This window comes from Leptodactylus fuscus, chromosome 4 (assembly GCF_031893055.1).
Source record: "Leptodactylus fuscus isolate aLepFus1 chromosome 4, aLepFus1.hap2, whole genome shotgun sequence".
NCBI lineage: Eukaryota > Metazoa > Chordata > Amphibia > Anura > Leptodactylidae > Leptodactylus > Leptodactylus fuscus.
This window is the reverse complement of record NC_134268.1, coordinates 24,730,467-24,744,792: the sequence shown is the minus strand read 5'-3', so window position 1 is coordinate 24,744,792 and position 14,326 is coordinate 24,730,467. Positions and strand designations below refer to the sequence as shown.

General features: G+C 38.8%; 1 protein-coding gene across 1 annotated transcript in view; it reads right to left on the bottom strand.

Moving 5' to 3' along the window:
• Positions 1–11,099, bottom strand: part of CSMD3 (CUB and Sushi multiple domains 3) — a 1,052,627-nt gene extending 1,041,528 nt beyond the window's left edge. Inside the window, exon 1 of the mRNA XM_075270295.1 lies at positions 10,748–11,099. Coding sequence (XP_075126396.1) covers positions 10,748–11,087 — 340 coding nt within the window. The 5' untranslated portion in view covers positions 11,088–11,099. The remainder of the gene's footprint in view (positions 1–10,747) is intronic.
• Positions 11,100–14,326: the final 3,227 nt, after the last annotated feature.

Sequence of the window (14,326 nt, the reverse complement as noted above, 5' to 3'; positions counted from 1 at the left end):
TCCTATCTATCTATCTATCTATCTATCTATCTATCTCCTATCTATCTATCTATCTATCTATCTATCTATCTATCTATCTATCTATCTATCTCCTATCTATCTATCTATCTATCTATCTCCTATCTATCTATCTATCTATCTATCTCCTATCTATCTATCTATCTATCTATCTATCTATCTATCTATCTCCTATCTATCTATCTATCTATCTATCTATCTATCTATCTATCTATCTATCTATCTCCTATCTATCTATCTATCTATCTATCTATCTATCTATCTATCCACCCATCTATACCATATGTATCTATCTATCTGATCATCCATGTACCTCATATATCTATATGACATCTAGCTACCTATTTATTTCTCCTCCTCATCTCTATATAATATTGTTCTCTCATCTTTCCTTCCTTTATTTACTTGTTCTGCAGGACATGCTTAATGTCAGTAATAAATTGATGTCAGGTTGTGCTATGAGCAGGGTTTGCAGCAGCACAGAGGCCGGAGCCTGTCTGTATGTATATAGTGTAGTATACATGTACTGATACTGAGAACTGCTGACACCTGCTGGAAAGGAGAAATTCAACTCTAACCTAAAAGCCCATGGTATAGAACTGGCCATCCAGAATGTCATCTGTATACAGTACACCAGTCAGCCCCCTCCTATGTATTCACATAAGAATATACTATAGTGCTACTGTCTAACAATATCATCAGCCTGTATATCTATCAAGCATCTGGATATAAGAGATCCATGCAAGAACAGATCTTCATCATAGACTCTGCTTATGCTAAAGTACAGTAAGATATTACACAATGTGTGTATGCAAAGTTTAATCATATGTTGTTGATGGTATTATTATTATTATTATTATTATTATTATTATAATACTATAATAATGATATGATAAGATAAGATAAAATAAGACAATCCTTTAATAGTCCCACAGTGGGGAAACTTAAGATGATGAACATTTTATTAAATATTCATGGGCTTTCATTTCCTTGTCCCAGTCTTGGTCCTGAGACCTAAAGTATTAGGAGTCCAATTAAAGGGTCATTACCAACCCAAAAGCATAGGGGGTAAGTGTCAGATTAGGAGAATGGAAGCCTGGAAGTCCCCCTGATGTTTCCTCTGATTTCCTCCTTTCATTCACTGAGAGGTCTCATGGAGACGATCAGGTTCCCTGTTTTGTAATGACTGGAGGTCCGGCCTTCAGACCCCCCCAGCAATGTCACATATCCCTAGCCACAGGGCAGGATAGGGATAAGTATAATGGTGCAACCCCTTTAAGATAGGTGCAACTCCCAAAACTCCTCCAGATATTCCAATCTACTTTTTGGACACATGTGTAAGTTATAGTGGATGTCTACTAAATTGGAGCTTTATGCATTGTCACTCCCTTAAAAGAAGCTAAACTATCAAGATTTACTGGTATCTGTATCCAGATCTACGCCAATTGACACCTTGATCATTCTGGCACATCTTAGTAGGCCCCGTCCTCCACAAGTCCAATCTATAGCAGTCAGGGTCTGGTCATCTACTTATATGAGTTATAGGAAATCTGATGGCCGAGATGTCCCCATTCCAGCCCACCATAATGTCCCAACTTCACCCATTGCTTTATCCCTGTGATGTTTCAGGGACATTATGTTTTTCTTTCCTATGTTGTGACATCCCAGTGACCTTATCTGGGTGTGATATTATGGTAAAAGTGTCATGGTGTGCATCACCCCACTATTGTGACATTACTGTGTGTATTATCTCTGTACTGTGACATCACTATGTGTATTATCCCTGTACTGTGACATCACTGTGTGTATTATCCCTGTACTGTGACATCACTGTGTGTATTATCTCTCTACTGTGACATCACTGTGTGTATTATCCCTGTACTGTGACATCACTGTGTCTATTATCTCTGTACTGTGACATCACTGTGTATATTATCCCTGTACTGTGACATCACTGTGTGTATTATCCTGTACTGTGACATCACTGTGTTTATTATCCTGTACTGTGACATCACTGTATGTATTATCTCTGTACTGTGACATCACTGTGTGTATTATCCCTGTACTGTGACATCACTGTGTGTATTATCCCTGTACTGTGACCTCACTGTGTGTATTATCCAGTACTGTGACATCACTGTGTGTATTATCCCTGTACTGTGACATCACTGTGTGTATTATCCAGTACTGTGACATCACTGTGTGTATTATCCCTGTACTGTGACATCACTGTGTGTATTATCTCTGTACTGTGACATCACTGTGTGTATTATCCCTGTACTGTGACATCACTGTGTGTATTATCTCTGTACTGTGACATCACTGTGTGTATTATCCCTCTACTGTGACATCACTGTGTGTATTATCTCTGTACTGTGACATCACTGTGTGTATTATCCCTGTACTGTGACATCACTGTGTGTATTATCCCTGTACTGTGACATCACTGTGTGTATTATCTCTGTACTGTGACATCACTGTGTGTATTATCCCTGTACTGTGACATCACTGTGTGTATTATCCCAGTACTGTGACATCACTGTGTGTATTATCCCTGTACTGTGACATCACTGTGTGTATTATCCCTGTACTGTGACATCACTGTGTGTATTATCTCTGTACTGTGACATCACTGTGTGTATTATTTCTGTACTGTGATATCACTGTGTATATTATCCTGTACTGTGACATCACTGTGTGTATTATCTCTGTACTGTGACATCACTGTGTGTATTATCTCTGTACTGTGACATCACTGTGTGTATTATCCCTGTACTGTGACATCACTGTGTGTATTATCTCTGTACTGTGACATCACTGTGTGTATTATCCTGTACTGTGACATCACTGTGTGTATTATCTCTGTACTGTGACATCACTGTGTGTATTATCCCTGTACTGTGACATCACTGTGTGTATTATCCCTGTACTGTGACATCACTGTGTGTATTATCCCTGTACTGTGACATCACTGTGTGTATTATCCCTGTACTGTGACATCACTGTGTGTATTATCCCTGTACTGTGACATCACTGTGTGTATTATCCCTGTACTGTGACATCACTGTGTGTATTATCTCTGTACTGTGACATCACTGCGTGTATTATCCCTGTACTGTGACATCACTGTGTGTATTATCCCTGTACTGTGACATCACTGTGTGTATTATCTCTGTACTGTGACATCACTGTGTGTATTATCTCTGTACTGTGACATCACTGTGTGTATTATCCCTGTACTGTGACATCACTGTGTGTATTATCTCTGTACTGTGACATCACTGTGTGTATTATCCCTGTACTGTGAAATCACTGTGTGTATTATCCTGTACTGTGACATCACTGTGTGTATTATCCTGTACTGTGACATCACTGTGTGTATTATCCAGTACTGTGACATCACTGTGTGTATTATCTCTGTACTGTGACATCACTGTGTGTATTATCCCTGTACTGTGACATCACTGTGTGTATTATCCAGTACTGTGACATCACTGTGTGTATTATCCCTGTACTGTGACATCACTGTGTGTATTATCTCTGTACTGTGACATCACTGTGTGTATTATCTCTGTACTGTGACATCACTGTGTATTATCCCTGTACTGTGACATCACTGTGTGTATTATCTCTGTACTGTGACATCACTGTGTGTATTATCTCTGTACTGTGACATCACTGTGTGTATTATCCCTGTACTGTGACATCACTGTGTGTATTATCCTGTACTGTGACATCACTGTGTGTATTATCCCTGTACTGTGACATCACTGTGTGTATTATCCCTGTACTGTGACATCACTGTGTGTATTATCTCTCTACTGTGACATCACTGTGTGTATTATCCCTGTACTGTGACATCACTGTGTCTATTATCTCTGTACTGTGACATCACTGTGTGTATTATCCCTGTACTGTGACATCACTGTGTGTATTATCCTGTACTGTGACATCACTGTGTTTATTATCCTGTACTGTGACATCACTGTATGTATTATCTCTGTACTGTGACATCACTGTGTGTATTATCCCTGTACTGTGACATCACTGTGTGTATTATCCCTGTACTGTGACATCACTGTGTGTATTATCCCTGTACTGTGACATCACTGTGTGTATTATCTCTGTACTGTGACATCACTGTGTGTATTATCCCTGTACTCTGACATCACTGTGTGTATTATCTCTGTACTGTGACATCACTGTGTGTATTATCCCTGTACTGTGACATCACTGTGTGTATTATCTCTGTACTGTGACATCACTGTGTGTATTATCCCTGTACTGTGACATCACTGTGTGTATTATCCCTGTACTGTGACATCACTGTGTGTATTATCTCTGTACTGTGACATCACTGTGTGTATTATCCCTGTACTGTGACATCACTGTGTGTATTATCCCTGTACTGTGACATCACTGTGTGTATTATCCTGTACTGTGACATCATTGTGTGTATTATCCAGTACTGTGACATCACTGTGTGTATTATCCCTGTACTGTGACATCACTGTGTGTATTATCTCTGTACTGTGACATCACTGTGTGTATTATCTCTGTACTGTGACATCACTGTGTATATTATCCTGTACTGTGACATCACTGTGTGTATTATCTCTGTACTGTGACATCACTGTGTGTATTATCTCTGTACTGTGACATCACTGTGTGTATTATCCCTGTACTGTGACATCACTGTGTGTATTATCTCTGTACTGTGACATCACTGTGTGTATTATCCTGTACTGTGACATCACTGCGTGTATTATCCCTGTACTGTGACATCACTGTGTGTATTATCCCTGTACTGTGACATCACTGTGTGTATTATCTCTGTACTGTGACATCACTGTGTGTATTATCTCTGTACTGTGACATCACTGTGTGTATTATCCCTGTACTGTGACATCACTGTGTGTATTATCTCTGTACTGTGACATCACTGTGTGTATTATCCCTGTACTGTGACATCACTGTGTGTATTATCCTGTACTGTGACATCACTGTGTGTATTATCCTGTACTGTGACATCACTGTGTGTATTATCCAGTACTGTGACATCACTGTGTGTATTATCCCTGTACTGTGACATCACTGTGTGTATTATCTCTGTACTGTGACATCACTGTGTGTATTATCCCTGTACTGTGACATCACTGTGTGTATTATCCCTGTACTGTGACATCACTGTGTGTATTATCTCTGTACTGTGACATCACTGTGTGTATTATCCCTGTACTGTGACATCACTGTGTGTATTATCCCTGTACTGTGACATCACTGTGTGTATTATCCTGTACTGTGACATCACTGTGTGTATTATCCCTGTACTGTGACATCACTGTGTGTATTATCCTGTACTGTGACATCACTGTGTGTATTATCCAGTACTGTGACATCACTGTGTGTATTATCTCTGTACTGTGACATCACTGTGTGTATTATCTCTGTACTGTGACATCACTGTGTGTATTATCTCTGTACTGTGACATCACTGTGTGTATTATCTCTGTACTGTGACATCACTGTGTGTATTATCCTGTACTGTGACATCACTGTGTGTATTATCCCTGTACTGTGACATCACTGTGTGTATTATCTCTGTACTGTGACATCACTGTGTGTATTATCCCTGTACTGTGACATCACTGTGTGTATTATCCTGTACTGTGACATCACTGTGTGGATTATCTCTGTACTGTGACATCACTGTGTGTATTATCTCTGTACTTTGACATCACTGTGTGTATTATCTCTGTACTGTGACATCACTGTGTGTATTATCCCTGTACTGTGACATCACTGTGTGTATTATCCTGTACTGTGACATCACTGTGTGTATTATCCCTGTACTGTGACATCACTGTGTGTATTATCCCTGTACTGTGACATCACTGTGTGTATTATCTCTGTACTGTGACATCACTGTGTGTATTATCTCTGTACTGTGACATCACTGTGTGTATTATCTCTGTACTGTGACATCACTGTGTGTATTATCCCTGTACTGTGACATCACTGTGTGTATTATCTCTCTACTGTGACATCACTGTGTGTATTATCTCTGTACTGTGACATCACTGTGTATTATCTCTGTACTGTGACATCACTGTGTGTATTATCCCTGTACTGTGACATCACTGTGTGTATTATCCCTGTACTGTGACATTACTATGTGTATTATATTGTTATTTTCATATCACTGTGTGTATCATATCATTATTATGACATCACTGTGTACATTACCCCTGTGCATTAGGGAAAATAAAATAATTCTAAGCTTTCATGCTCTGAACTTGCTGCTGGAGGAGGTCATGGTAAAGTTGGGCACCATTGAAAGCTTTCCCATTAAAACCTACTGTTATGCCTGTAGTCTATTGCCATGTATAATCTTCAGTAATCTCAATCTGAGGTCTATATTAGTCAAAGTCCAAAAATTAGATCCAGATGTAGTGACTACTGCAGGAACTTAGAGTCACATTATTATTTAGATCTCTGGCCTACTGGAGGATCTCCTGGTACTCTGATGGATCTCCTGATACTCTGGTGGGGATCAAGGATCAAGGATTCTGGCGGGGATCAGGGATCTCCTGGTATTCTGGTGGGAATCAGGGATTACCTGGTACTCTGATGGGAATCATAGATCTCCTGGTACCTTGGTGGGGATCAGGGATCTCTTGGTACTCTGGTGGGGATCAGGGATCTCTTGGTACTATGGTGGGAATCATGGATCTCTTGGTACTCTGGTGGGGATCATGGATCTCTTGGTACTGTGGTGGGGATCATGGATCTCCTGGTACTCTGGTTTGGATCATGGATCTCCTGGTACTCTAGTGGGGGTCATGAATCTCCTGGTACTCTGGTGGGGATCATGGATCTCCTGGTACTATGGTAGGGATCAGGGATCTCTTGGTACTCTGGTGGGGATCAGGCATCTCCTGGTACTCTGAAGAACCAACCTAACCCTGTGTTACTACTTATCTAGAACTCAATACAAACTCCTTTATCCATTTGAAAGACTATCCACAGGATCTATCCTTATTATTTTACCAAAACCTGAATTTTGACCATTCATTATGCGCGGTCTACGTCATATCATAAAAGTTTTAATAATGATATCCAATTGATCTGTAGTTTCATCACCATGACATCGCGCCTGAACCACTAAAGTGTGCGTACTGTTAATGTTCACAGGCCCACGCGCCATCTCTGGCCTTCAATTTTTCTGGCGCTGTGTAGACAAGTTTACATGACAATGACTTAAAAGTAGCTGTAGGTGGTTTTAGCATTTCCTTTCTCCTCCTGGTTCAGTAGTTTGCAGGAGTAGCGGCGCTCTATGCTGGAGTTTAATAAGCCAGGAGATATATTTTGAACAATTGCTGAGCTTCCCAATGAATGCAGAAGACACATAATGCTTTCTGATTTTGGCCCCCTATGGGAAAATAGATGTCATTTTACTGATCGCCACTGTTTTCTCTTCTGAATCCTGAGCAGTGGGTTGCATTACATGCTTGCCTGCTATTCATAATACTGATTATTCTTCAGAGGGCAAGTCATTACCTTCGTCTGAAATGGAGCACACTCCTTTCTGGTTTTTACTTCTGCACCAGTAAGGAATAATTCATCCTATAAGGCGCAGATTAACATAAGCAGCAGCCACCAATGTGGTAAAAATCAGCTTTCAAATCAAGTTCATCACAGCAAGAATGCAATTTGTTGTCTTCCATCCATATTAACCAGCAGACTGCTGCACGGAGCATGCAATGTACTAGCAGAGCAGAAATACCATAGGAATTAATTAATAAACTGAGGAGACTGGTTACATATTCATATTCCCGAGGATGGGAAGAACACCAAGGAGGCAACCAAAATATTACACACCATGAATTGCTACAGTGTTACGCACTCGTGCACACATGTATATACTCATACACCTATGGTCATACATATTATGTGTGTGGGGATATATATATATATATATATATATATATATATATATACAAACACACGTATATTCGCTCACATATACATATGCATACACACACACACAAACACACACATATATATATATATATATATATATATATATATATACATATGCACACACTCACACACATATATATATATATATAATATATATATATATATATATATATATATATATATATATATACACACACACACATACATCTGCACACTTAAATATATATATATATATATATATATATATATATATATATATATATATGTGCACATATGCAGAAGAATAAATTCTGTATGCAGCCATAAGTATGCTCATACACGTGTATAGACACACATACAGGATAGGTGGTTAGATAGAATCAGGTACTGTGTATATATATATATATATATATATATATATATATATATATATATATATATACACTATGTATACTAATCTGTGTACTATATTTATAAATACACACACTATGTATACTACTCTATATGCCATATGTATATATAGAATATATCATATATGTGCTATACTTATATACATATATTTACTTTATAAGAATATATGAATATATCTGGAAAAAAAATATTATTTATATGTAAATATTAAGTATATATATAAATCTTTATTTATTTATTTTTTATTTTTTTTATTTCTAATTAGTGCTGATGAGAATTATTTTTCCCCACATCCCTCCGGATGATGTTACCGAATACAGAACCTTGTTCATCAGACTTTGATTACATTCCAAATATTCCCATAATCCATTTTTTTTCTAATTGCCTTCCATTCAGCATCATATCCCTCCTATGTGCCGCCCTGTTGCTCATTTCCCTTCCCATTCCCCACAGTGTGCTCATCTCCATGTCTCATTTACACCACATTCCTCAGATCCCTCCTCCCCACCTGTTTTCTGCCTCCTAATTTCCCAAATTCCCATGCCATCCGCCTATTTGTCCCCGACACCCCCCCCCCCCCCCCTTCCCTTGCCCTCAGACACTCTGGAACTGCTTTCAGTCATGTAATCACCCAATTCCACCCTTGCACAAATGATGGCTTATACTATAACATACTATTAGTATATACACCCAGCTTCATACCAAAAGAACAAATACAATAGGAATGAAGTGAAGCTGAAATGATATAGAGGCGCTCCATGCTTTAGCAATGATAGATTGCTTTAGTTGATACTTTGTAAGTCAAATCCAAATATTGATTTGCCATCAATCAACAGGTATCATTAAAAGTTACTTTGTTGCAAAGGTAAAATATTCCATTTTAAGCCCCCTCTCCCACTTTGAAAGCTGCTGCCTCCCTGTGTCTTCAAATCACAGAGCAGCGCTATCATCATCTGTTATAACAAGGTCTCTGCATCAGGAAAAGTCACCGCCAATGGAAAAAAGCCTAAAATCCACACAAATACAATGTATCAAATATCATCCAAAACACAGAAGATGGGGGGGAAGGCAGAGACTCTCTATGTATTCTGCCCAGGACACTTCCATGTCTCCGAAATGAATCCAGATGACATCAAATGATATTATATTATGTTCTAATCTATTGCTTAGTCTATAGATTCCAATCCTAGCAATGGCTATAATTTGATCAAAAAGCTGACAGTTTATTGACTGCTTTTATTACACAGCCCAAGATCTGCATCAAAGCAAAAGCTTCCTGTAATTAGGATGGAGATTAAAATTCCAGGCATGCTACCTATCTTCAGATATAATGTCAGATAGCATGCAATGAAGTAACCCCCCCAACCCCTGGAACATGAATTATCATTTCCATTGCATGCCAATGGGACTTGCTTCCCTGTGAGGGGACACCCAGCTGCAAGTGCTGGAGAAAGACACAGTCACAATGGACTTTGCAAAAAAAAAAAAAACATGCAAAATGCACATTAAGTTGGAGGATTTTAGAGCCCTGTTCTCTCCATCCTCTCACACGCCTGAGCTCCTGAACCTGCCTGCATCCAAGCCAGCATGATCAATATAGTCTAGTGTGACAATGCTATGTGCTAGCAAACAGAGTTTCAATTGAATGTGAATATGAGCAGAATGGTGCACATAATGCTCTGCTTGTTGGGTACAGTGGCCATTTGCTATCCCCTTCTGACAGCCAATTCATTGAGCAGACTGATCAGTGTTAAGATTCAGAGCACAGATCCCCCCCCCCCTCTGATAGCTTCAACATCCATATTCCTGAATTACACATATGAAATGGGTGACATGCACCTGTATCCATACACTCTATTAGCATCTGGACATGCAAACCATTTGCAGATCTGTGTGAGGCTGTACCATGCCATGCATACTGCTACTCCTTTGTATCCCATGTTATATACGGTCCCAATAACTAACAGAGCAATCCCTCTGTACCATCAGCCCCCCTGTTTGCCTCTGCCTTGCTCACTGCTGTATAGGAGCACTGCTGTATAGGATCCCTGCTTAGTAACTTTGCACCCTGCAGTAAGGGGTTAACCCAATCACATATATGACAATGAGAGCACACGTTATGGATGAGACAGGGAATTCTGCACAGATGTGTGAACCAACTCACATCTCCCCTACTGCAAGACTCTATCTATCCAGCCCCAGCTTCAATCACTGCATTGAACAGTAAAAGGCTTGCAAGCAAATGCATCTCCTATTCCAGCAGCCCCAGCAGCAGCCTCAGCAGCAGCAGCAGCAGTCACATCCTTCCAATATCCCCCCTAGAAATCCCCACAAGATACTGTGTGCATGTTCTTACCTCTCACACATGTAAGCATCAGTATAAAAATCAGGTAGCACAATGTAAATCCACTTTGCATTGCCATTTTCCTTAGACATAGGGAGTGCACAGGTCCACATTTAATACATCCTATTTTGCACAAGTGCTCTGCTGTCTTCTTGGCTGGGGTGCAGGTGCAGATCGCTTTCATATTATCCTCTAGATGTCTAATCCTCCTCCTTCTTCTTCCTCTTCTTCTTCCCTTGGCCAAGGAGCAGCGCAGTTGTTGCTGTTGTTGGTCACAGCTCAGAGTGAATGGTGTTTCTGAGATACCAAAGCAACCTTGACGAGGACTCAACCATCTCTCCAACAGGGGCATCAAGATACTAGATTGTTTCTTCCCATTCCCTCCCTCCCTCCTCCCCTGGCCAAATCCTAGATCACACTGGAGGAGCAGGCGAGGGGTTAAACCTCACCTAGCGCTGCGCAATTGTGGGCGCAAAAAAAAAGGATGATAATTAGCATGTGCCGGGCAAAAGCAACGCACAACAGGAGGATCAATGCTGCCTGGCACAGCTCCTCATCCACTACTGTAATAGATGCCTGGAATCTTCACTGACGCCTCAAGGAGAAATACAGAAGATAATAAAAGCTATCAATTCTGCACTTGGAGCTGGAATATATCCTGGTACGGTTAATCTTTTGCAAGGATTAATAAAAAAAAAAAAAAAAATGTGAGCAAGTCTCAGTGCCATGTGGGTGGGGGGTCCTGGAGACTATGCCATAGGAGGATGCCTGGGTGAAAAAAATGAGGAGGGGGTCAATGGGCACAGATGAGAAGTTGTTTCAGTGTGGGACAGTGGCGTATGAAATAGTAGCGTCTGGGCCGGGAGGGGTTAATGCCCAGCAAAGATAGAACACTTGTGCCATCTACAGGCTGCCAGGCAGTCATCAGTTAATTACTATTTACCACCCTGACTGATGCACCCAGGTTAGCCTGTTGCATTGATATACAGTGGGTGCTATATATAAGGGTGGGGGGTCGGGGGTGGGGTGGAGGAGTCATTAGTGAAATGACAGGAGTTGGGGTGTCTATCTGATTCATGCTCGGCACATCAGCCACCCACAATCCCTGATATCCTCCCATTGTAGAGATCTGCAAACTAATTATCCCGAGTCTGTCATATATAATTACATGTGCTCGGCTATATTTCTCCTACAAACTCGACCATAGCAATACCACCTGTTTAGAAAGCACCAGTGATCCGGTCTATGGAAGGATAATTATAGTGCTAGAGATTTCTAGGTGGACTTTCATAGGGGAGGCGTAGCAAAATAGATCAGAAAATAGGACTTAGGCGATAGGTATATAAATAGGTGGCGAGAGAAGAACTGCTGAGAACATGGGATAGAGCTAATAATCAATAGATGTCATGTATACACCCCCCAAATAGGTATACAGTGGTATATAGAGGGGTGGCTACTTGGTATATTGGGTAGAGGAGTCTAGAACAACCTAATGAGAAGGTAATGGCGGCCATATTGGTTTTCATGTAGTTTCGAAGAGTTAGAAATATCTTAATATTGTCTTACAGACTTTATAGAAGATCACAAGTCCACCAGGACCTGTAATGTTGGAGGAAGAGGAAGCAGAACAATATATTCTCAGTAACTATAACCTAGAAAATTATCCCACACCCAGCAATGGCAGTAACTGTGTTTCATGAGCCATCTGGTCCAGAGAAAGAGAAAAAATACAATAAATAGATACGTAAGAAAGAAAGAGAAAGATGGATAAACAGATAGATGCCGGATACATAGATAAGGAAGTACAATAGATAGATAAATAGATAGATAGATAGATAGATAGATAGATAGATAGATAGATGATAGATAGATAGATAGATAGATAGATGATAGATAGATAGATAGATAGATAGATAGATAGATAGATAGATAGATAGATAGGAGATAGATAGATAGATAGATAGATAGATAGATAGGAGATAGATAGATAGATAGATAGATAGATAGATAGATAGGAGATAGATAGATAGATAGATAGATAGGAGATAGATAGATAGATAGATAGATAGATAGATAGATAGATAGATAGATAGATAGATAGGAGATAGATAGATAGATAGATAGATAGATAGAAGATGATAGATAGATAGATAGATAGATAGATAGATAGATAGATAGATAGATAGATAGGAGATAGATAGATAGATAGATGATAGATAGATGATAGATAGATAGATAGATAGATAGATAGATAGATAGATAGGAGATAGATAGATAGATAGATAGATAGATAGATAGGAGATAGATAGATAGATAGATAGATAGATAGATAGATAGATAGATAGGAGATAGATAGATAGATAGATAGATAGGAGATAGATAGATAGATAGATAGATAGATAGATAGGAGATAGATAGATAGATAGATAGATAGATAGATAGATAGATAGATAGGAGATAGATAGATAGATAGATGATAGATAGATGATAGATAGATAGATAGATAGATAGATAGATAGATAGATAGGAGATAGATAGATAGATAGATAGATAGATGATAGATAGATAGATAGATAGATAGATAGATAGATGATAGATAGATAGATAGATAGATAGATAGATAGATAGGAGATAGATAGATAGATAGATAGATAGATAGATAGATAGATAGGAGATAGATAGATAGATAGATAGATAGATAGATAGGAGATAGATAGATAGATAGATAGATAGGAGATAGATAGATAGATAGATAGATAGATAGATAGATAGATAGATAGATAGATAGATAGGAGATAGATAGATAGATAGATAGATAGAAGATGATAGATAGATAGATAGATAGATAGATAGATAGATAGATAGATAGGAGATAGATAGATAGATAGATGATAGATAGATGATAGATAGATAGATAGATAGATAGATAGATAGATAGGAGATAGATAGATAGATAGATAGATAGATAGATAGGAGATAGATAGATAGATAGATAGATAGATAGGAGATAGATAGATAGATAGATAGATAGGAGATAGATAGATAGATAGATAGATAGATAGGAGATAGATAGATAGATAGATAGATAGATAGATAGATAGATAGAAGATGATAGATAGATAGATAGATAGATAGATAGATAGATAGATAGATAGGAGATAGATAGATAGATAGATGATAGATAGATGATAGATAGATAGATAGATAGATAGATAGATAGATAGATAGATAGATAGGAGATAGATAGATAGATAGATAGATAGATAGATAGATAGATGATAGATAGATAGATAGATAGATAGATAGATAGATAGATAGATAGATAGGAGATAGATAGATTCTCCATTTTGGAACATCTTGACTTATAACCCTGTGCTTTTCTGTTCTTATGTTAAAGGGGTTGTCCCATCACAAGGATCCCATCTATACTGCTTGTTAATGTGGATGTAAGACTCTTCCTAAATACACTGCTTTGCATGTGAATCCCCGCCCACCAAATGATGCAAGAAACCAGGAAGAAAGAAGATTTTACAGCAGTAAAGACTGGTGAGTATGCAACGTGGGAATACCCCTTTAAGCCTCCAAAAAATG